At 39.4% G+C, this 25,467-nt stretch overlaps 3 protein-coding genes across 3 annotated transcripts in view; 2 read left to right on the top strand and 1 right to left on the bottom strand.

Annotated features, from left to right (window-relative positions):
- Nucleotides 1–1,964: 1,964 nt before the first annotated feature.
- Nucleotides 1,965–10,074, top strand: LOC130993771 (uncharacterized). Its single transcript, XM_057918809.1, has 3 exons — nucleotides 1,965–5,798; nucleotides 5,888–5,998; nucleotides 9,868–10,074. The coding sequence occupies exons 1-3, from the start codon at nucleotides 1,965–1,967 to the stop codon at nucleotides 10,072–10,074; spliced, it is 4,152 nt and encodes a 1,383-aa protein (XP_057774792.1).
- An 8,823-nt stretch (nucleotides 10,075–18,897) lies between these two features.
- LOC130992200 (uncharacterized) lies at nucleotides 18,898–19,840 on the top strand. The gene is made up of 2 exons (XM_057916749.1): nucleotides 18,898–19,222; nucleotides 19,318–19,840. Exons 1-2 carry the CDS (start codon nucleotides 19,036–19,038, stop codon nucleotides 19,779–19,781), a joined length of 651 nt encoding a protein of 216 aa, XP_057772732.1. The 5' UTR covers nucleotides 18,898–19,035; the 3' UTR covers nucleotides 19,782–19,840.
- A 4,337-nt stretch (nucleotides 19,841–24,177) lies between these two features.
- The window catches only part of LOC130992114 (nucleolar complex-associated protein 2), an 884,658-nt gene continuing 883,368 nt past the window's right edge, over nucleotides 24,178–25,467 (bottom strand). Inside the window, exon 12 of the mRNA XM_057916615.1 lies at nucleotides 24,178–24,225. The gene's annotated coding sequence lies outside the window, so the exon portion shown is untranslated. The remainder of the gene's footprint in view (nucleotides 24,226–25,467) is intronic.

The raw sequence follows: 25,467 nt of genomic DNA, 5'->3' as shown, positions 1-25,467 counted from the left end.
TCGGCAATTTGGAAGCCCTCATCTTACTGGGAAGTGATACCCCTCGGTAAGGGTTTTTTCACGTTAAAATTCTCATCACAAGAAGACTTTGCTACTGCTTTTGCTAGGAATGCTTGGCGTCTGCGTGCCGGGATTCTTGTTCTACAAGCCTGGACTCCGAATTTCAACCCGTACAAGTTGGAATCATCCATGGCTCAGGTATGGGTTCGTATTTTCAATTTACCCCACGAGATCTGGCACCCAGAGGTTTTAACTGGTATTGCTCGACATGTCGGTACTCCTCTTCTTATTGATGGGCTATCTGCTAGAGGGTCCGTAGGGCAATTTGCTAGAGTACTTGTGGATTTAAATGTTGCTATTGATAACCCTTCGTTTATTGATGTGAAATGTGACGAGGACACGTTTGAAATTGAATTTAGATATGAGGATATGCCTCTTTTCTGTTGTCTTTGTTCTTCTATTGGACATTCTACAGATTGCTGTCGCAAGCTCTCCTCGGAGGCTGATGACAATGCGACGGAGCCATATTCTATGACTCATACTTCGAATGAGGCTAACGGCCGACGTGGTAGGGGACGCAGGAATAAGTCGGGTCGTCGGCGAGCGAGAAGTCGCTCGATCTGGCGGCCTCGACCTACGGAGGATAATGACGCGAAAGTGAGGAATGCGGCGGTCCCTCAGAAATCGGTGACTACTGCTGTTGAGGCCGATCACAATTCGAGGACTGTTACTTCAGGTATTGCCACATCCAACAAGTTTGAGATGCTTGAAGCTGGCATTGAGATTGATCAGGGAAAGGGGCCGAATGATATGAGCATTATCAAGGATTCTACTCAAAGGGCGGAGTTTGGTAATCAATTGGGAGATGGGCAATGCTGCTTGATCTCGGAATTACGAGACATTTCGGATCGAGGGAGCAACCAGAAGACTAATGAGTCCAGCAATGATAGATTACCTGAGCAATGCAGCCTGCCTGAGCAAAGCCGGACTCCGGAGCAAAGTAGGGAATCCGAGCAGAATGACCTAATCATGGAGTCTGACCATCAGTTTGAACAGAGCAATCGGTTGAATGAGCAGAGTAGGACGCCGGAACAGTGCCGGTTGCCGGAGCTATACAATACGACAGAGCAAGCCTGGAGGACCGAGCGGTGCATGGGGACAGAGCAGAGTTTTGAGGATAGTCACAGCAGATTGAACCCGGATGATCTGAATACTGACCAGGTCCATTCTCAAGAACAGACCACAGGTTACATGGCGATTACACATCAATCTGGTACCCTCTCGTCGAATTCAAGCCGTAGCCTCGGCCCACATTCTCCTCATCCGAAGAAGGCTTTGGCTGCTAGACCGCCTCTCCCTCAAGGCCGGGGTGGACGGGGTGGCCGCTCCTCCTCACCAAGCGGTATCTCTTTAGACCCTCCCAGGAAGCCTGGTGGAAGAATGAAGTCTGTGATGGTCGCCCGAAGAGGTCGATCCCCTGAGCCAACTGTTTTCCTTGACAAAGTTTCAGCAGCTCAATCTGCTGGTGCTTCTATCCAGAATTTCACCATTGCTTCCTCCACTGCTGGCGCTCTCCAGTGTATGTCAAATGTCTCGATTCGGGCTTCTACTAAACGTTGGGGGGATGAAGATGTGGATGATATTTGTGTTCCTCTTCAGGAGGATGGCTTCTCTCTCGGTTCTCAATGAATATCTTATCTTGGAATATTAGAGGCATCTCTTCCTCTATGTCTCTTCTTTCACACTACTGCAGCCTTTATAAACCGTGTTTTCTTGGTATTTTCGAGCCTAAGACTCGGTTCTCTGGGATCCCAAGTTCTTTTTGGCGTTCTTTACATCTCGCTCCGGTGCATCAAAATTCTCGGGACAGACGGCGCTCCAATATTTGGGTGTTTGCTGACCCCGCTTTAGTACCGACGGTTGTTTTTTCATCTGCTCAGGTGGTGGTCATTCAGTGTACTATTATGGGGATTGATTGCACTCTGGCTTTCACTCATGCTTCTTGTAACTATGTTGAGCGTCGCCAGCTTTGGTTAGATATGATTCCTTTCATTGTGGGTCATTTCCTTATAATTGGGGATTTTAATGCTATCTTAGGGGCTCATGAGCGGCGGGGGAGACGTGTCCCCGCTTCTACCCCTTGTAGTGAGTTCAGGGCCTTCATTGATGAACATAACTTGATCCAGCCAGACTCTTCGGGTCCGTTTTTCACCTGGACTGACCGTCGGAGATTTCCTTCCCCGATTGAATCGGTCCTGGACCGTGCTCTTTTCTCTCAAGCTTTCGAAGATATGTGGTACTCTATCAATTCGATGGTTCTTCCTAGACTTGGATCCGACCACTCCCCCATTCTGTTGAAATGCCAGGACACGGCTACTCCTCCCAAGGGCCGTCGATTTCGTTTTCTTAATATGTGGTGCTTACACGAGGGATTCCTGGATCAGGTCCGTGCTTCTTGGTCCCAGCCGATGGATTGTCTCTGCCCGATGGTTCGGGTTATGAAAAAGCTGAAGCGTCTTCGGCCGACTCTAAAGACTTGGAATAAGGACACTTTTGGGAATTACAATGTTACCCTCGCCGAGCTTCAGCAGGATCTGAGTTCACTTCAGGAGAATATTGACGAACGAGGGTATACAGATGAACTATTTGATCAAGAGGTAAACTTGCAAGCTCGCATTGGATCAGTCCTTCTGCGTAAGTCCGACCATCTACGGCAGCAAAGTAGGGTCTCTTGGCTTTCTGATGGTGATAGGAACACTCGCTTCTTCCATTCTATGGTTAAGTGGCGTCGTTCCAATCAAAATATTAAGAAGCTTAATATTGATGGGGTTATCTCGGAGGACCCGGGTGTCATGGCGGCCCATGTTATTCAATTTTATGAGGATCTCTTTTCGGAGCCGATTTCTGCGCCGGTGGATAGATCTTGGATTTCCGGTTACATTCCGGCTTCAGTCTCACCTGCCCAGGCTGCCATGCTCGTTGCTACTCCCTCTAATGAGGATATTCGGCTTGCTGTTTTCTCCATGGATAGGAATAGTGCCCCTGGACCAGACGGGTTTAACGGCGCTTTCTTTCAACATTCGTGGGAGGTGGTTGGGGAGGACCTTATTGCTGCCGTTCGTCGGTTCTTCACTCATAGCTATCTTCCCCAGGGCCTCAATTCCAACTTGCTTTGCCTTCTCCCAAAGAAGACTGATGCGGTTCTTGTCTCTGACTTCCGGCCTATTGTGTTGGGAAATTTCCTTTTCAAGGTCATCACCAAGATTCTTGCCTCTAGGTTGAATGAGATAGCTGCTGTTATTGTCTCGGCCAATCAGTTTGGGTTTATCTCTGGGCGTTCTATTCAGGAATGTATTCTACTGGCCTCTGAAGGAGTGAATTGCATGGAGCGCTCAATTCAAGGGAGGAACATGGCTCTTAAGGTGGATATTCGGAAAGCTTTCGATACCCTGAATTGGGATTTTGTGGACGTTGTGCTGGATTGCTTTGGTTTCCCTCAGACTTTCAGACACTGGATTAGAGTTATTTTTCTATCTGCCAGAATTTCAGTTCTCTTTAATGGAGAGCAGCATGGTTTCTTTGGTTGCTCTCGAGGTGTTCGACAGGGAGACCCTTTGTCACCGGTTCTGTTTGGTTTGGCGGAGCAGGTTCTGAGTAGTCTGCTCTCGGACGCTGCTGATAGGGGATTCATTGACCGTATGAGGATGTCCCGCTCTTTGCTTTTTCCCTCTCATCTCCTGTATGCTGATGATGTCCTACTTTTTTGTAAAGCTACTTGGCGCAGCTGCAGGATGATTGAATCGATTCTTCATATATATGCTTTGGTTTCTGGTCAATTCTGCAATAAAGCCAAATCCAAGGTTTTCTTTGGCAAAGGTGTTTCTGTTCAGCTAAGGCGTCGACTACAGCGGGATCTGGGCTTCTCCACTGGTTCCCTTCCTTTTATCTATTTGGGAGTCCCCATTTTTGCTGGTCGTGCTACTGCTGCCCGTCTTATCAGCACTCGTGATCGCATCATCGCCCATTTTCCTAGATGGCAGGGCATGCAGTTATCTATGGCGGGCCGTCTTTGCCTCGTCACTTCAGTCATTCAGAGCGCGGCTGTTCACAGTATGCTGATATATCGTTGGCCAGCTAAGCTTCTTCATGATTTGGATAGAGCTTGTCGGTCGTTTATTTGGACTGGCTGCACTACTTCTAGGCCAAAGTCTTCTGTGGCTTGGAATCGTGTATGCGCCCCCAAGACTCAGGGTGGGCTTAATGTGAAATCCTTTACACACATCAGCCAGAGTTTCATGTTGAGGTTAGGCTGGTTGCTGATTACTGCAGACTCGATGGGCTTTCAGTTATTTCGCCAGCGCTATTTGGATGCGTGCCTAAGACCTCGATCCCCTTGGTTCTCTTCTACGATTTGGTTGGGCACTCGGGCTACTATCCAGACTCTAGTCAGCGACACTCATTGTTCTATTGGTTCTGGTTCTACTATTCTTTTTTGGACTGATAATTGGTTAGGGTATCGTCTGGTTGATAGAATCGGCATTCCGGCTACTTTTCATCAAGCTCTTTTGCAGCCGATCTCGGATTACTACTTTGATGATACCTGGCACTTTACTTTGGATTTTTTGCAGATCTTTCCGGATATTGCCTTTGATATTGTCTCAGTTCCTATTACCGAGGGAGAGGATCGAAGAGCTTGGACCCATTCTCATTTTGGTGAGGTCTCCGCGTCGCTTGCTTCGGATCATATTCGTCCCTGCTTTCCGACCGTTGATTGGGGTAAGTGGATCTGGGCTCCGTTTATCCCAATGAGGCGTTCCATTGTCACTTGGCGGGTGATTCTGGGTCGTCTTGCGACTGCTAGCTCTCTTCGTCGTTCTGGGCTGGTTGGTCCGGGCTGGTGCCCTCTCTGCCGGAATGCGAATGAGGATATTGATCATCTTTTTTGGAACTGTACTATTGCTCGACAAATCTGGCGCTCCCTTTTCAACTGGTTCAGGGTGGATAGTCCGTTGATTCACGACATTGGGAGTCTGCTTCTCTGGGCGATGAAGGTGCAGACTAGCAAACAGGTTGAAAATCTTTGGCGAATTGGTGTTATGTCCACGATTTGGAGCATCTGGAATATTCGTAACAGAGTTGTGTTTGATGAGTCTTCTGTCTCTGAGAGGGCTCTTTCGATCCAGATCAAATCTTTTATTTTGGAAACTTCCCACTTATGTTCGGGTGAGATGGCTAACTCTGTTGAGGACGTTCTGATTCTTCATGGTCTTGGGGTGCCAAGCAGACCTCGTCGCCCGACCTCTTATGTTTATGTTTTCTGGATTCCGCCCCCGACTCCTTGGCGCAAAATCAATATTGATGGCTCGGTTCGTGGCTCCCCTCCTCTGATTCACGCTGGTGGAGTTATCAGAGATTCTTCTAGCGTTCTGGGTTGTTTTCATTTCTCTGCGGGACGTGGTTGGGCTTTTGAGGCAGAGCTGCTCGCCCTCATCATTGCTTTGGAGCAATCTGTCAATCATGGTTGGAGACATGTTTGGATCGAGACTGACTGCGCTTATTTGGTGGATCTTTTCAGTTCTCGGTCAAACACGGTTCCTTGGAGGTTCTTCAGTCGCTGGCGTAAGGTTCTCTCTTCCCTTGCTGGTTTTCATTTTATTATCACTCACATCTACAGGGAAGGGAACCGGGTTGCAGATTGTTTGGCTTCTTCTGTAGCGGAGGAAGGCTATTGGAATTTTACGATCCCGGATATCCTACAGTTGGTGAAGGATGACAGGCGGCAACTTCCTTACATTCGGGTTGTCACTTGAGCTTGGTCTCCTTGGGGAACTGTTTGTCTTGTTGTTTGCTTTGGTGTTTCCTGGGGCCACGGTTGTCTTTTGCACAGGTGACCAGAGCAGGGAGGATTCATAATGCGTTCGGTGGGAATCCTGTGCTGACTGCTCGGCTTATTCCGGCCAGTGCAGATCTCTCTAGATGGCCTAAGCTGTCCCCTCGGGTTTTGTTGTTGGCTCTTTTGTGCTTGAGCTGTGTTTCTTCCGGCTTAGGGGGACGACTCGGCGATGGGTTTTGGTTTGGCCGTAATCTGTGGCGGCGGCTTTCCCGTCCCCCTTAACTGTGGTTCTGTTTTTTTTTTTTTTTTTTTTTTTTTTTTTTTTTTTTGGTTTTTCGTTAGGTGGTATTGCGCCTTATGGTCCCTTGTTGTACTGCTTTTCGTTTCACCAGTTTTGTAACAACTTTTCTTTCTTTCTTTTCAATAAAATTTTCATTACAGCAGATAGCTTACTTGATAGGAGGGGACCACATTGAGTAAGGAGGCTGCATTGGGATTACTTGATAGCCTACTTGATTTTTTTAGTTTTGATTTTTATGCTTTTCATTTAATTTTTATTGCTCAAATTTAAATAAAATAATTTACTAATAATTAAAATTGCATTAAATAAAGATCCTAAATATTACATCAAAAAACACCTAAAGACACATTAAAAATTACTTAAATCCTAAAAAATATATATATTTAAAACTAACATTAAAATATCTAATTTCAAAGAAAAGAAAAAAAAAAGAGAAAATGGGTGATTCTCGGGTATACTCGAACAAACGAGTAACCCTCGAGTAGGCAAGCTCTGCAACGGGCTACTCGATGCTTGGGCTACTCGAGTAAGGGGCATCGAGTAGCTCGTTACCGATGCTCTTAGCAGATTTTCCTAAATGTTTCTTACCTCAAAAAAAGAAGAAGCAAACTTCCCTAAAGAGTCGTTACTAGTCCTATTACACGTGTCAGTGTACCACATATTATTGCGATTGTTGTATTTAACCCTCGTTATTATAGACCTGTATCATATCTAAACTTTAAGGGCCCGTTTGGTATTGGTTTATACGTTGTATAAATTAACTTAATCTAGAACTATATTGCGTTTGGTATTCTGTTAGACTTATGCGGATTTGCCATGGTTAATACCAAGGCCCGGTCTTATTTCTGAGGATTAACCCCGCTTAATTATCCGACCTCCCCCCTCCGACAAATTTTATCTTGCCAATCTGTCTTGATTTTTTGCTACCCTTATCACTGTTTTCGAGGAATTTTTTTTTGCCCTAACTTCTCACTGCCCCCAACATTACGTTATCATTCCATTCGTCTCTGAAGCTTCGTGGGTGAAAAAAACACCGCAGCGTGCAGAAGTACTCATCGGAAACCTGAAGATCTGGTGGAAAATATTGAGAAAATACTAAATTTAAAATTAAATATATAAAACCCAAATAAACCAATTTTTCCAATAGCTTAAAGATGAATAAAAATTCCAACAATTAATAAAAGAATTCCAGCAATCAATTAAGTCCACCCTAGCTTAATTATTCCGATCATCGATGCAAAAATAACTTTAAATCATGCAAACAAATCAGTTATAACCACCGAAGACGCTTCTGACGTGATCTTATTTCTCTTTAATTATTCGGTAACCAGGAAGACGCTTCACTAATTACTACCCTAATCGACTGACAACCGTAAGAGACGCTCTATAGGTTTAATGAGCCGACAACATTAATATCTAGAGAAACCCGATTCAAAACCAATAAACTCTGACGCAGGATTATTGAATTAAGACTGCTTTTCCCTTGACCTTGATGTGTCAATTTACCACTAATCAAACCTAAACCACAATTACGGATGGCCGGTTCAATTGGCTATATAATTAATTCTAACCCAATAAATATTTGCAACTATCTAATGGATTAAAACAATTAATATCATTAAACATGGAGAATCGCAGATGCAAGCATAAAATAAAGTATAAGAACAATTAGATCTCACAGAATAATTTCGCTAGTGCTTCCCTAATCGTTGCCGGAATAAACTAATTTAGCTAGAAAACATAATTAAATAACACAAGAAAGAAATAAATAAATTGCAAGGGATGAAGGAACGAAAAACTTGATTAATTGCTGAAAGTTGCATCCAGTCGCTGCTCTCCAAAGTTGGCGTCTGAATTGTGATGTTTTTTTTTAAAACAAACTCACTCCTAATATATATATAACTAAGGAAACAAACCTAATTCTACTATTAAAAAAGTGGCGCATGGCCTAACCAAAACAAAAGTCTATCCTCATAACTTAAAATAAAAGAAAAGTGGCGCAAGGCCCACTTAGCAACATAACTAAATTAAAATCAGTCAAAATCAAACATGGTGGCCTAGCATTTCTTTCTTCTCGGCACTTTAGCCTTCAATCCATGTAATCAATTCACACCCAGTCAAAATGGGCACACCGCACGGCAGACGTGCACAACTTCCTCTTCACACAGCTTCACGACTTCAAAACTCTTCTCAAAATCAATACTTTTTCTCCAAAACCTATCAAATACCATAAAAATTCATATAAGACAATAATTCATATTTAAAGACAATATTTAACAAGAATTAAACATAGAAATCATACTAAAATTCCCCCAAATAAAGGCGTATAAATACGCCCAATCAAATCCCCCCACACTTAAACAAAGCTCGCCATCGAGCACCAAAAAGAACAAAACGACAGGGAATGAACAAAAGAAGACTCAAAACAGCAAAAACAAAGCTTTGGCAACAATATGATAGATAATACTCAAAATCTTGATCAAGATACAATCATCCACAAACCACTAACCATGCTCTTGCTCAGAAAATTATGCCATGATCTTCATTCAAGTCAAAATTGTGCAAATTCAATCCTGCCTCACCAAGTTCACTCAATTTCTCTCAAAAGACAAATATGGACAGAATAGATTCACACAATTCACAACTTTATGCCTTCAAACACAGCTTGCCCTTATGTCACTATCTCCACCAAAATATGGAACCAATGCACAAATCAAAAGGTCTTGCATTTTGGTTGAAATGGGGCTAGGGTGCGCATAGGTGGGATAAATAAGGAAAAGGGATCAAAAAGGCTCAATATATGACTGAAAACATGCAACACACCAGACCTTCCATCAATAAAACTCTAGAGTAGCTCCTCAAAATATCCACAATCCTCAAAAAGTATGCATTTTATTATAGAACTCTATTTTTCTTTTCTTTTTTTTTCTTTTTTTTTTTTTTTTAACAGCATATATATCCCATAGAATCAATGAACTATCTCTCAACACACTAAAATTATAGGAGTACTCATCTTCTCATCTCGTCATAATCTAGTGCATTAACATGTTTTCAAGGGACAAAAGCAAGCTAAAACAGGCTAAGGCTCAATATATGTGAGTTTTCATCAAACAAAAAGGAGCAAATTAGGCACAAACGGGCTCACTAAGGGAATAGTGAAGTTTCGGATAATATGTTCAGGCCAAAATAATGGTTATTCCTAAATGCCTTAATCATTTTCATGCATTAAATTCTCAAACTCAGTCTTGACTATGGCAATAGGGCAAACCAGAAATTCGGCATTGAAGTTCGAATCAATCACTCATCAAATAAACAATTAGAGCTAGTCATGTGTGCTCATTAGGGCTCAATCCTCACAATTTAGTAGGTTTCAAGTAATTTTGATCAAATTTTGCACGTTTTTCTCATACAAGAACACCTACAAACATATGCATAATTCCATCACAAGAGCAACAGCCTATCATACCAAATCCAATATCCTAATCTTAACTCTTCACATCATCCATCATAAAAATTGCCAAAGAACTCGAAACTGACAAGAAAACCAACATAGCAACAAAGCAAAGACACACAAAACAAAGACACCCCCCCACACTTGGACAACACAATGTCCTCATTGTGTGAGAGTATGACAGACCAAAACAGAAACAACAGCAAACAACTAAAAAGAAAACGGAAGCTTCAAAAACGAAAAGCAAAAAGGAAGAAACTTCCCTGAATTGGAATCATGTAGGTGGATGAGGAGGCTGAAGCTTCCGGCGATGAGGAATGGGTCACCGGAGATGAAGGAGAAAGGAGTGGCACGATGGTGTTCTGCGGCGCTAAAACTGGTGACGCGCGGCTGAGGGAGGAACTGGCAGCAGGCGGTGGTGGGCGTTCGGAACTGCAGCAGCGGGAATGGAGGGGAAACGTGGGGAGAGTTGGAGGGCGTTCAAAATAAAACCCTAGTTCCAGATTTTGCACATTGGTCCCCCAACTCTTAAGTAACTTCAATGCGGCCCCCAGCTTCATATATTTTTTCAGAATGGCCCCCAAACCTGCGAAAATGATCAAAACACACCCAAATTTTTTTTTTAATAAATTTTTTTTTAATAATAATAATTTTTTTTAATAATTTTTTTTTTAATAATAATTTTTTTTTAATAATTTTTTTTAAGAGAGAAAAAAAACGAAAATAAACAAAACAAGGGCAAGAAAAATCGGGTTGCCTCCCGATGAGCGCCTTTATTTAACGTCCTTGGCTGGACAGAAAAGAAGTTCAAAATCCTTAGACAATGGTTGGAGACGTCAGGCTGAGCGCATTGAACGACTCCATCTCGACTCCAGCATAGTATGGCTTGAGTAATTGTCCATTAACCTTAAAACACTTTCGTGTTTCGAGGCTTTGGATTTCCACAGCTCCATGAGGACTCACACTAACAACTTCAAACGGGCCCAACCAACGAGATTTCAATTTTCCTGGCATAATCCTTAAGCGTGCGTTAAACAAGAGAACCTTCTGCCCAACTTCAAAGGATTTCCTTCGAATGTATTTGTCATGTAGAAATTTAGTTCGTTCCTTGTAACGACTTGCATGATCATACGCCTCCAATCGAATCTCCTCAAATTCTTGCAGTTGAAATTTCCGTTCTTTGCCAACAACTTTCTCATCTAAACAGAATTCCTTCACGGCCCAAAAAGCTTTATGCTCTATCTCAACAGGTAGATGACATTGCTTCCCAAAAATCAGCCTGTACGGAGACATACCAATCGGTGACTTGAATGCAGTGCGGTATGCCCATACCGCATCGTCCAGTCTCAAACTCCAATCCTTTCGTCTCGGGTTGACTGTTTTCTCAAGGATGCTCTTGATTTCTCGGTTAGAAACTTCAGCTTGACCGTTGGATTGGGGATGATATGCCGTGGCAACTCGATGGTGGACTCCATATTTCTTGAAAAGTGCTTCCAAAGTGCGGTTGCAAAAATGGGTTCCTTGATCGCTGATGATGGCACGGGGCACTCCAAATCTGTTAAAAATATTAGCCTTAAGGAACCCTGCAACAACTTTAGAGTCATTAGTGCGGGTGGCCTTCACTTCCACCCACTTCGAAACATAATCAACAGCTAAAAGAATGTAAGAATTTCCAAAAGAACTAGGAAACGGCCCCATAAAATCCATTCCCCAAATGTCAAAGATTTCACAAACCAAAATAGGGACTTGAGGCATTTCATTGCGAGAAGAGATATTACCTGTTCTTTGGCACTTGTCACAATTTTTGCAGAAATTGTAAGAATCCTTAAAAATAGTTTCCCAATAAAAACCACAATCGAGAATCTTACGTGCCGTTCTTTTGGGACCAAAGTGACCTCCACAAGCATGAGCATGGCAAAAATTCAAAATGGAATGAATCTCCTCATCAGGGATGCAACGTCTTATCACTTGATCCGCACAGGTCTTCCACAAATAAGGATCATCCCATATGAAGTATTTTGCTTGGCTCCTCAACTTATTCTTACGGGCTGTCTCCATTCCCTTAGGAAAAACTCCAGCAGTAAGAAAATTAACCAAATCAGCATACCAAGGAGTGTTACCATCGATGTGCAGCAGCTGTTCGTCTGGAAAGTCGTCTGGTATGGGCATACCATCCGACACAGTCTGCAGTCTGCTTAAATGGTCAGCTACCAAGTTCTCGGCTCCCTTTTTATCTTTAATCTCCAAGTCAAATTCCTGCAAAAGCAGAATCCAACGGATCAAGCGAGGCTTAGATTCTTTTTTAGAGAGCAAATACTTAAGAGCTGCATGGTCAGAATAAACAACAACTTTAGAGCCAATCAAATAAGATCTAAATTTTTCACAAGCAAAAACGATGGCTAAAAGCTCTTTCTCAGTGGTTGTGTAATTGCATTGAGCCGGGTTGAGAGTTTTGGAAGCATAGTAAATCACATGGCTCTCTTTCCCAACTTTCTGCCCTAGCACTACTCCAACGGCGAAGTCACTTGCATCGCACATGATTTCAAAAGGCTCTCCCCAAATTGGTGGTTGAATGATAGGGGCAGAAGTGAGTCTACTCTTCAACAAATCAAAGGCCTCCTTGCACTTGTCATCGAACACAAAAGACACATCTTGATGAAGCAACCTAGTGAGAGGTTGAGCAGTCTTTGCAAAGTCTTTTATGAAACGCCTATAAAAACCTGCATGGCCTAAGAAAGCACGAATCTCTTTCACATTAGAAGGATAAGGTAACTTAACAATCAAATCAATTTTCGCCTTATTAACTTCTACTCCTCTTGTAGAAATCACATGCCCAAGAACAATCCCCTCTCTCACCATGAAATGACATTTCTCAAAGTTCAACACCAAATTAGTGTCGACACATCTATGCAAAACTTGTTCAAGATTAGTCAAACAATGGTCAAAAGAGTCTCCATGCACAGTAAAATCATCCATGAAAATTTCTATGCAACTCTCAATCATGTCAGAAAATAGACTCATCATACAACGCTGAAAAGTACCAGGAGCATTACATAATCCAAACGGCATACGACGCCATGCAAAAGTGCCAAAAGGACAAGTAAAAGTGGTTTTCTCTTGATCTTCCTGAGCTACAAAAATTTGAAAATATCCAGAGTAGCCATCAAGAAAACAAAAGAATTCCTTACCAGCCAATCGCTCAAGCATCTCATCAATGAAAGGTAATGGAAAATGATCTTTCCTAGTAGCATTATTCAACTTCCTAAAATCAATACACATACGCCAACCAGTTTGCAACCTCATGGGAATCAACTCATTATTCTCATTCTTGACCAATTGAAAACCAGACTTCTTAGGAACCACATGAACAGGACTGACCCATGTACTATCAGAAATCGGATAAATAATCCCTAGATCAAGTAATTTAAGAATTTCTTTAAGCACAACTTCTTTCATGACAGGGTTCAATTTTCTTTGAGGATCCCTAAACGGCTTACTATTAGGCTCAAGTAAGATTCTATGCATGCAAGTAGAGGGACTAATACCTTTGATATCGGCTATAGTCCATCCAATGGCAGATTTATGCATCTTAAGAAGACTTACCAACCTTACCTCTTGTTCTGCACTGAGTTCATTGCTGATGATCACTGGCAGCGTGTCATCCTCTCCTAAAAACACATATTTCAGATGCTGGGGCAGTACCTTCAAGTCCAGCTTCGGTGGCTTCACAACAGAGGGCAAAATCGGTTCTGTGCTGGTCGGTATGGGCATTCTGCTCGACAAGTGCCGAACTGGAATTTCCTCCGTTGAGTACAGCTGCATGATAATCTCTCTAATGGCTTCATTCTCCTCAGTTTTGGAGTTCTCTTCAGTTAGGGAACTGAAAATAACATGCTCAAGCTCATCCTCCCTGAAATTCTTAACAAATTCCTCAACCAAAGGGTCAATAACATCAATCATGAACACAGATTCAGGATCCTCAACATGCTTCATAGCCTCAAAAATATTAAATGTGACAATATCTCCATCAAATTCAAGGCTAAGCATTCCACTATCCACATCAATTTTTGCCTTAGCAGTTTTCATGAATGGTCTCCCTAAAAGAATCAAAGATTGCTTAGCAGAGGCAGAATCATCCATATCAACAATATAAAAATCCACAGGAAAAATCAAATCATTGACCTTGACAAGGACATCCTCAACAACACCTTCGGGATATGCAGTAGACCTATCAGCTAACTGAATGATAACACGAGTGTCTTTCAAAGGTCCTAATTGCAAATCCTTATACACAGAATAAGGCATGACATTTATGGACGCTCCTAAATCTAACATGGCTCTCTCAACAGTCTTATTACCTATAATGCATGGAATGGTGAACATACCAGGATCTCGACACTTTTGGGGCAATTTTCTTTGAAGAACAGCAGAAACATTCTCACTCACTCGAATTTTCGCATCATTCCCAAACTTCATTTTCTTAGAGCATAACTCTTTTAAAAACTTTGCGTACCTGGGAACTTGCTTAATTGCATCAAGCAAGGGCAAGTTTATTTCTACCTTTTTGAAGATTTCTAGAATATCCTTCTCTTCTTCAATTCTCTTGTTCTGAGCCAACCTAGAAGGAAAAGGTGGTGCAATCAATGATTGAGGAATTGAAACCTTAGGTTTTCCACTTACCTTAGAAGAGCTAGGCTCGGTGGATTCTGGTGACTTCTCACTAATTGCATTGTCCTTGGCTTCATCGAGCTTTTCTTCTTTGTCCTGCTGCTTAGGTTGTGGCTCAACTAGAATTCTCCCACTTCTTGTAGTTACAGCACTTGCATTTTCCTTGGGATTCATCTCCGTGACAGAAGGAAGTCGGCCTTGATTCGCCTGCAGCTTGTTCACCTGAGTGGCTAACTGCGTGATTTGTGTGCCCATATTACTCAACGCTGCCTGAGTTTCATGCTGGAATGCCTGCTGACTTTGCACCAAATTCTTCACAATTTCACTGCTCTGGGCGAGGCTCTTCATGATATCCTTCATATTGGGTGCAGAACTCGGTGCAGGACGTGCGGTATGGGCATACTGTCCAGCCTGCGGCGGATTCGGCGCGTACATCCCTGGTTCCTGCTGTCTCCACCTAAAATTTGGGTGGTTTCTCCACCCTGGATTGTAGGTGTTGGAAAAAGGGTCGTTTCGCCTTTGCCTTTGTGCGTTCATCTCTTGCTCATCAGCGGATCCCATGCACGCTTGCTCAGTATTATTATCCTGTAGAGATGGACATGCATCAGTATGATGATTATTTTCAAAGCAAATTCCACATTGAACGTGTTGAGTTTTAGAGACAGCAAGTCCTCTAACTAAAGAGGTGAGAGCATCAATTCTCTCGTTCATGTTGGAATCTTCTACTTTCTGCACTGGCCTATAACGATCATCATCCTCATCCTCATATTGTTGGCCATTTGAAACCATGTCAACGATAAGTTGCTTTGCTTCGTCCAAAGTTTTATTGGTCAAGCTTCCACCACAAGCAGCGTCAACAATTTTCCTATCAAAAGAAGACATACCACGATAAAAATAGTTAGTAAGCAATTGGTAGTTAGAAAATCCATGATCAGGACACTTGCAACACAGCTGTTGGAATCTCTCCCAATAATCGGCTAGACTCTCCGCCTTCTTCTGTTTAATGCTGCTAATGGCCATTCTCAAATTTGCAGCTCTGGACTCAGGAAAGAATTTTCGCAAGAATTGTTCTTCTAAATCTCCCCAAGTTCTAATCGAACCAGGAGGAAGATCAAAAAGCCAATCTCTCGCTCTACCCTGCAAAGTATGAGAAAAAGTCAATAGCCTCAAATTATTTTCAGTAAAACCATGAGGGCGTAGAGTTGAGCAAACTAGATCAAATTCAGCCAGATGCTTGTGTGCACTCTCTCCAGGTAAATCTCCGAATTTGGGTAGCACTTGAATGAAACCAGGCCGTATTTCAGCGTTGCCATTAATGGCAGGAAGTACAATGCACAAAGGGCGATTGCTTCTATGACGGCCTAACTCTCTGATCAGTTGAGGTGGTTCCTGTCGAGGATCAACGATCTCTCTATCGTTCTCCTCATCCCTATTATTACGGTCACCCATTGGATCTTTAATTTCTTCTTGATCCTCAAGACTCGGTGGAGCAGAATTGGATCTCTTTTTCCACTCCTTAGCTTGCTTCTTCAACTTTCGTGCAGTCTTCTCGATTTCTGGATCAAAAACTAATACGCCTGTACGAGAAGAACGGGGCATAAACTAAAAATAAAATAAAAAATAAAAGACAGACTGAAATCAGTAAAATCCTGCTTAAAACCAATCCCCGGCAACGGCGCCAAAATTTGGTGGGTCGTTTTACACCAAATATATCCGGCAGTCAGCCGGTATGCCCACACTGCGCAGACAGCAGCAAGCAAAATCGTCTCCCAAGGGATCGGCGAGAATTCTCCTAAAATCCAATCTGTAAAGAAACTCCAAAAACGAGATTTATGGGGAAAATATTGAGAAAATACTAAATTTAAAATTAAATAAATAAAACCCAAATAAACCAATTTTTCCAATAGCTTAAAGATGAATAAAAATTCCAACAATTAATAAAAGAATTCCAGCAATCAATTAAGTCCACCCTAGCTTAATTATTCCGATCATCGATGCAAAAATAACTTTAAATCATGCAAACAAATCAGTTATAACCACCGAAGACGCTTCTGACGTGATCTTATTTCTCTTTAATTATTCGGTAACCAGGAAGACGCTTCACTAATTACTACCCTAATCGACTGACAACCGTAAGAGACGCTCTATAGGTTTAATGAGCCGACAACATTAATATCTAGAGAAACCCGATTCAAAACCAATAAACTCTGACGCAGGATTATTGAATTAAGACTGCTTTTCCCTTGACCCTGATGTGTCAATTTACCACTAATCAAACCTAAACCACAATTACGGATGGCCGGTTCAATTGGCTATATAATTAATTCTAACCCAATAAATATTTGCAACTATCTAATGGATTAAAACAATTAATATCATTAAACATGGAGAATCGCAGATGCAAGCATAAAATAAAGTATAAGAACAATTAGATCTCACAGAATAATTTCGCTAGTGCTTCCCTAATCGTTGCCGGAATAAACTAATTTAGCTAGAAAACATAATTAAATAACACAAGAAAGAAATAAATAAATTGCAAGGGATGAAGGAACGAAAAACTTGATTAATTGCTGAAAGTTGCATCCAGTCGCTGCTCTCCAAAGTTGGCGTCTGAATTGTGATGTTTTTTTTTAAAACAAACTCACTCCTAATATATATATAACTAAGGAAACAAACCTAATTCTACTATTAAAAAAGTGGCGCATGGCCTAACCAAAACAAAAGTCTATCCCCATAACTTAAAATAAAAGAAAAGTGGCGCAAGGCCCACTTAGCAACATAACTAAATTAAAATCAGTCAAAATCAAACATGGTGGCCTAGCATTTCTTTCTTCTCGGCACTTTAGCCTTCAATCCATGTAATCAATTCACACCTAGTCAAAATGGGCACACCGCACGGCAGACGTGCACAACTTCCTCTTCACACAGCTTCACGACTTCAAAACTCTTCTCAAAATCAATACTTTTTCTCCAAAACCTATCAAATACCATAAAAATTCATATAAGACAATAATTCATATTTAAAGACAATATTTAACACGAATTAAACATAGAAATCATACTAAAATTCCCCCAAATAAAGGCGTATAAATACGCCCAATCAAACAGCAACATTGGGGAATCATCGGAGTCTTCCAGAACAGGTCAGGACTGCCGAAGGAAGAAACAAAATTTCGTGAGTCTGTGTTTTTTCGATTCCAATCTGCTATGCCGAAAAAAAAAATTATGATTTCTCAAAAAAATCAGCTTCACAATTTTGAGGTATATGTCGATAAAGTGAGTTTTAAGGTTCACACAAAGCTTTGTGTTTGTTATTTCACATGATTCAGATTTGAAATCCGTCTGGGTTTTAGGGTTCCACCATCTTTGAAATCCTTTGTCTTAACTCCTATTTTTGTGACCACAATTGTAGGAAAATATAACGAGTGCCGAATTCGCAAACCCGACAATCACAAAGGTTAGTTCCATATCCCCAATTACATTCCCTTTGAATTTGTAGATAAGGATTTGCAGATTTGGGAATAAATTCCATTCAGTTTCAGTAAGGTTTTAGAAACATTTTAGAAACGATTTGTGTCCAAATTTGAATCATTTGTGAACTGCATTTTAGAATCATTTGTGAACTGCATTTGTGAACTGCATTTTAGAAACGATTTGCGTCCAAATCATTTTGTATTTTGGGAACTGATACTTGAATCAAATGCTCTGTTTTGGTAGTTATTTTTTATGTACATAAATTGAAATATGCTATGTGCTCTTAGGTTTATATGTGTTGTTGGTTATATGATAGAATATGATGTATCCACTGCTGTCTTTGTATTGAGCTTGTTTTTTGAGGACTATGTGAAATATTTGACTGTTTTGTCAATCTTCCCATTTCAATATGATTGATTTTGGAATTTATTTTTTCTCGGATGTGGCCATGGTGTGAGAATTATTAATAGGTTCATACAAAAAATGATGTGCAATTGTTTTTTTTTTTTTCTTCGGTGAAACACATTATTTTTATTAATGCAAACCGTAAAGTTTGATTCTGCCCAACTTTTTCTTTGATACTAGGATCTTAAAAAATAACTGCGATTTCTCCCATTGGTTTCCAAAAATGCCTGGAAGGGAAGACAGTCGTATTCGTGATATGCAATTTATTTTGTTGCAAGAAATATTGCGAGTTCACGTCATACAAGTGGTTGTGTTGTTTGCGTATTATTACAAGACTAGGGTAGGCAAAAGAAGGCGTGATTCGGGAGCCCTAAAATATGAGATAATACGTAAGTTACCCGATCAAGAAAAACAAAACATTTAAGCCGTTTAGTTGGTCTTAACAATGTTGACTGCATTTCCAACCTTCGAATGGACCGTAGGACTTTTGCTCAGCTTTGTGTTATTTTGCGTGAACGGGGGAGAGGGGGGGTTGGTTAACGGTCGTTTTGTTACCGTTGAGGAACAAGTAGCTATGTTTCTTTCCGTTTTAGCCCACCATAAAAAAAAAAAAAACAGAGTTGTTCGGTTCGACTTTTGGAGATCTGGTCAAACAATATCGCACTACATACATGCCGTATTAGGAGCTATTATATAGATTCATGACTTATTCCTAGCCAAACCCGAGGCCGTTCCCGCGGATTGCAATGATCCACGATGGCGATGGTTTAAAGTATAAATAACATGAATCAATACTATTTTCAATAAACAAGTATTCAATGTTGTTGATTTTGTTTGTTAATTTGATGTGTGACTTGTGAATAGGGCTGTTTAGGAGCCTTAGACGGCACATACGTGAGTGTCATGGTTGGTAATGAAGACAAACCCCGATATAGAACGAGAAAATGGCAAATATCAACTAATGTTCTAGGTGTATGTGATCGAAATCTGAATTTCAGTTACGTATTATCCAGTTGGGAAGGTTCGACTGCGGACTCTAGGATCTTACGAGATGCCATTAATAGACCTCATGGCCTTAAGGTCCCAAAGGGTAAATTCTGATATTTATTTATTTTAGTACTTAGCAATGTTCTATTTATAATGTCATCATTAATTGATCTTTTTACTTTATTGTTATATTGATAGGGAAATACTACTTGTGTGATAACGGTTACGCGAATAGTGATGGTTTCCTAACGCCGTACAAAGGTGTTAGGTACCATTTAAAAGAGTGGGGACCAAACAATGCACGACCACAAAACAAAGAGAAACTCTTTAACTTGAGACATAGTAAAGCAAGGAACGCCATAGAAAGAGCTTTTGGAATTTTGAAGATGAGATGGGGTATTCTTAGATCACCGTCTTTCTATCCGATTCGAGTGCAAAATAGACTCATAATGACAGCTTTTTTGCTCAACAATTTCATTCGGATGGAAATGCCCGTCGATCCTATTGAACAACAACTAGATGCCATGCCCCAAGAGAACGGTGGAGCAATAGATGCAACACCCGATGAATTCATAGAACAAGTAGATAGTTCCCCCCAATGGAATGTGGCGAGGAATGCCTTGGCCGATGCTATGTGGTTGCAATATATAAATAACAACTAGGTTTGAGACCCTTTTTTAATAGTACTTGCATTGAGAACCTTGTTTAGAGTTACATGATTTGTTGAATTGTTCGAATGTTGGTTGGCAATCTGTACTTTAATTAGGGATGTAAACGAATCGAATCGAATCGAATATCAATGGATTTGATTCATATTCGTAAAAGTAATTGCATATTCGAATCAGTATTCGAATATCTTTTGAATCATATTTTACTATTCGTATTCGATTCGTATACTGATTCGCGAATACTCGAAACAAATCAAATATTCGTTTAATTCTTTTACAAGTGTATGTTATACAATTTAAGTCGAATATTCGATTAGAAAATTCCTACTATTTAGTTTAATTGGAATATATTCAATTCACGATTTTAATAAAGAAAAATTCTAAAATAATATTTCAAATAATATGGAGATCACACACATTACATTTACTTAAAAATTCAATAATATATGCTAAAACAATATTCGTATGTTTCAAAATTCAACTCCCAAATTATAATACAAACCTAATATTCAAAAGTTTCAATAATATATGCTAAAAAAATATTCTTATGTTTCAAAATCCAACTCCCAAATTATAATACAAACCTAATATTCAAAAGTTTGGATAGCATAAGTAAGCATTTGAATAAAGCAAGCATCAATAAAAGCTCTTTTATAACACTTCAATAAATAGAAGTACGTCATAGCACTTCAATTAACTAGAATTATTTGAATAAATAAAGCAAGCATGCGAATGTTATCAACAACGCTATTATTATAATTCACTTTTATTTTAATAAATAGTACTATTTTTTATTTATTTTATTTTAAATCTATTTTATTATTTATTTTTTAGTGTGTGTGTGTGTATATATATATATATATCGAATATTTTCGAATATTGAATCGAATATCGTGATTCTCGAATCGTATTCGATAACCAAACAAATCACAAAAAGTATTCGTATTCGTATTTGAATCATAAAATTGCGTATTCGAATATCAAAAATTCGAATCGAATACCGAATCGAACCAAAATTATTTGATTCATTTACATCCCTAACTTTAATTATATCTTGAGCTAAAATTTTGTGTAGTTGTTTTTTATGATATTGGCTGCGTTTTTGAAATCTTGTGGATTTTTTACCATGATATTGGCTGTCGGCAGCAGTTGTCAAATTTTGTGGAGTTGTGACCACGATCATACTTGTACCTGCTTTGTATGAACAGTATAGTGTAGTATATAATAATGTGGGGCAAGTTTTGAATGTGAGGCAAGTTTTTGGTTACCAATCTATATAGTTATGCTGTATTCAGTTTATATTTTTGTGGATTTGTGACTGTGAGATTGGCTGCCATGTTGAAATTTTGTGGCAAAACTAGGGATGGACGCTGCTTTCGATGATGCAATCCAAGCTCCTCAATGTAGTTGTGGCAAGGGCAGCATGAAGCTCAAGTGTGTCGGCTACGGCTCAAGGAACCCCGGTCGTCTCTACTACAAATGTCCAACGGGTGGAAATCATGAGAAGGGATTCCATTGGTATGACGAGTACCACGTCGAGGGGCGCAAGAAGAGCCTCGGAGGGCCGATTTCAGCGGTTTAGAGTGGCCGTAATGGGTATGGGATTTAGCGCGCCGCGTGGAATTCTCGAGTTCTTGTGTGCTGCGCTTTGCTTCACAATTTTTGTTCTAATTATAGGTATTCTGATTGGTAAACTAATGTGAGGAAAGTATGTTGGTAAACTAATTCTAGGGGCTTCTTGGTTTAAAAGATTTTTATTTCATCTTTATTTGATGTACGAATTATTTTAAGTTAAGGTTTGAAATTTAGATTGACATTGTGGCATGAATGTTTCCCTTATCTTACTTGGAAGTATGTTTTTATTATTTTTATATAATATAATTATTTTTAAATTAATTTAGCTTGTTGCTATAGAGTTCATATTACTCTATTCCTTTCGTCCTGCTTGACATTTTATTTTTTAGATAATTAATTCATTTGAGATAACCATGCGAGTTTGATTTTTTGAATATATGAGATGAGAATTGATATATTTTCCACAAAAGGTTCCCTTTTCCCATGTTTCAAACTGAAACCATGTGATACAACCAAACTTCCTCTCCAACATATGAAAATCGAAGTACTCATAACAAATCCAATAAAAAGCAATGTCTCACAATCCAAATACCCCAAATAATATCTAACAAAAGCCGATGGAAATATCAAAAAATATCAAACATTTCAAATGCAAAAGTTACCAAGTAATCGGAATTGCAAACGCACAAAAAAAGAAACGTCTCCACCGTTACCGAAAGATGTGGAATCACTTGTGCTTCGAAGCGAGAAGGAACAAGACGTAGTCTTCATTCGCACCTTCGGGGAGACTAGTAAAGACGTCCAGAAGCTCCACTTCCTTTGCAAGCATATTGCAAATCTCAAACTTCTCGGTTTGTGATAGCCCGGGTATCCCACTCAACTTTGTAAAAACTTCTTTGCGCGCCTTTGACATATCAAAATCGTAGCCCATTCGACTTGAATCGTTTCAAGTCTAGATTCCGTTCCCCGGCCAATCTCATGTAAAGTCTCAAAGAACTTGTCATCGAAACTTACACTACGGTGCCGTTTCTTGCTTGATGTTGGAGCATATTTTTCAACCGGTATGCTCTCTTCCTGATTGCGTGTTTCGCTCACATTATCGCCGGAGATGTCATTCTCAAATATGTCTTCGAGTGAGACGTGGTATTCACCACCATCATTGACTTGGCTCAAGTCTATCTTACGGTACATATGATGTGCCGCCTCCATAAGATCCTCCGCTTCATCGCCTGTAGCCCGGTCTTTGCCGAAGATAAGCTTCCAATCCTCGAGGTAAGGCCAACTCTTATAACGGAAATTAGTCACGTTCTTATCGGCCTGTCACATATTTAAAAACAGTCATAAGACAATAACAAAGCCGACATTCGCGTTAAATTAATTGGTTAATAACCATACTTACAGCCACAAAGTTTTGCCATTGCTCGTCATCGCAATCAATCATATGCTTCCCATTAACGTTGAAGCCAACTCCGCTAACCTTGAGAATGTTCCACAGCGAATAGTACGTCTTCTTCCACGACGTAACTTTGGAGTTAATGTGAGGCATTCCCTTCAAGTCAGTGGTAGGGAACTCCTTCCGCATAGCCTCCTCCAACTTATTCAAATAGCCGCCGCAAAATCCGTTATCGGATTTCCAACCTTGTGCGACGAGCTCCTTCAACGATGCGATCAACACTTGTTCTTCGTGAGTGGACCAAGAACGACGCTTTTGGTCCGTCTTGTTACCTCGGCCAGTACGCGTAGTTCCGTTGCTGCCTATAAAACCAACAAACTATAACATATTTGCACAAGTACAGTGCGGGCGACTCATCGTATTTCAAACAGAGTTCATCGTACCAACAGGGTTGCGCCATATACAAACTCGGAACAATACAAACAAGCATATATCACAAAGTAGAAAATAGCTTCATATTTATGTCACGCACTACGAATATTTCACGCAAAACACAAAGAGCATAAACCATAAGATATATATTGAAAACACACGCACAATACTGATACAAATGTTGCAAAGTCCCAAAATCAATATAAGTTTTACATGAATGCATACAGAGCTATTCGAAGGCAAGACAAAAATATGTCGACGAAGAACATGTATTATGAGGAACAAAAATTACTATCATGAGAAAGGATGAAATACCTTGAGTGGCTTGACTCATTATCGCAACAGAACACGACCTTGAACGACTTCAATGGAGTCCGGCGGATCTGCTTCCTCTCGACTATCGTGGGGGATGACTGTTCCTATTCTTCTTGGCGGGGTGGTGAGATAAAATGAAATGGGGAAGTGGGTTTCATAATGGGGTGAGGGTTACGTAGATAAGGATACGGATGGAATTTCAAAAAAGTAAAGAGGACAATTTTGTCATTTTATTTGTTTATCCATCATATTGATATGGATACCAAACATAGTTTAGGATTAATTAACCATGATATCAAACACTCACCCAATATTAATAATTCGTCATAATCCACGCTAATTATCTGGTTAATTTCTATCATGATTATTCCCCAACCGAAAACCAAACGGGCCCTAAAAGAAACAAATTTATTTATTTTTAGCAACATACAAAAGGATATTGTTGACAACGCCAAGTGACCGTTACATTACATATATATAGACTAATAGACCGTGTAATTTGCTATCCTCTAACCTACATAGAAGAATAATTCATCTGGATTGACGAACGAGTCTGCGAGTGATATACAGCATTTAGTGATTATTTATGAATTTCAAAATAATTGAATCTTATCTACTTGTGCTTTTACTGTAAAAGGATACTCCAACCGAAAAAAGGTATATATACCGTTGTTTTTTTTCTTTTTTGAGAACCAAACAGAGAATATGCATTCAAATTTCAACCTTACTCGTATTTTTATTGTAAAAACATGTAGCATATATTGAATCTAGGGTTAATTACAGGAAAATTCATGTACTTTCATTTTTTTTTCCCCCATGATGGGCTAGGACAACATTGCATTGTACTTTTAATATAGCGAATTTATTCCATTAAAAAGCACTCCAGTGTATTCGCTTGAATTATATTTTAGTTGTAATTAATAATTCCAATTAAACATTAATAACTATAATTAAGTTTGTGTATTGACTTTAAGTTAATGGTAGTGTGATTAATGCTTGATGATAAAGGACTCACTACAAGAAAATGCGGCTCTAACGACCGAAATTTCGGTCGTTAAAACCCAAAAATCGGTCGTTAATATTTTTAACGATCGATTTAACGACCGAAAAATTCGGTCGTTGTTTGCATCGTCGCCCGAGTTTTAACGACCATTTTTTCGGTTGTTAAATTTAACGACCGATTTTTTATTTTTAACGACCGAAATTTCGGTCGTTAAAAAGAGAAAAAAAAATATATAAATAAAAAAATTATTTTTTTTTATTTTTTTTAAATAACGACCGGAATTTTATTTTTAACGACCGAAAATCCGATCGTTAAAAATTAATAAAAAATATGTTTTTTGTCGAAAAATATATATATATATATATATATATATATATATATATATATTTTATATCTTTGTATCCCACAAGTATTTTTAGTGTATTTCTAATGTATTTTGACCTTAATTGCATACCATTTGACGAACTTCCCAGTAGGTCACCCATCTTACTTGTGCTCTATGTCAAGCACGCTTAACCTTGAAGTTCCTTTGGAGTAGTCACCAATAGAGAACACTCGTATTATTGATATATATAGTACCTATTAATTCATTTAAACTCTAATTCAATATAAAATATCATTAATCATTCATAACCTTATAATATGTCGAGATAATAACTAAGATTTGTGGTGTCGGCGAAACATTGACGATAAATATACGATCGAATTTAAAATAATAAAAAAAATAATATTATCGTAATTAAAAAAAAGAAAAGAAAATATGAGTATGAAAAATAACAATCAAATATACAACAAAATCAATATTAAATCAAAAAATTAATATTTGAAAAATAATTTTATTATTTTAAAATAATAAAATTATTAATATTTTGAAAATAATGAATCTAATAATTTAGAAAATCTAATAAGTCTAATAATTTATTATAATAAGTCTAATAATTAATTATAATAAATCTAATAAT

Source organism: Salvia miltiorrhiza, chromosome 7 (assembly GCF_028751815.1).
Source record: "Salvia miltiorrhiza cultivar Shanhuang (shh) chromosome 7, IMPLAD_Smil_shh, whole genome shotgun sequence".
NCBI classification, from domain to species: domain Eukaryota; kingdom Viridiplantae; phylum Streptophyta; class Magnoliopsida; order Lamiales; family Lamiaceae; genus Salvia; species Salvia miltiorrhiza.
Note: the sequence above shows the minus strand (reverse complement) of the source record. Positions and strands in the feature narration are given on the sequence as shown.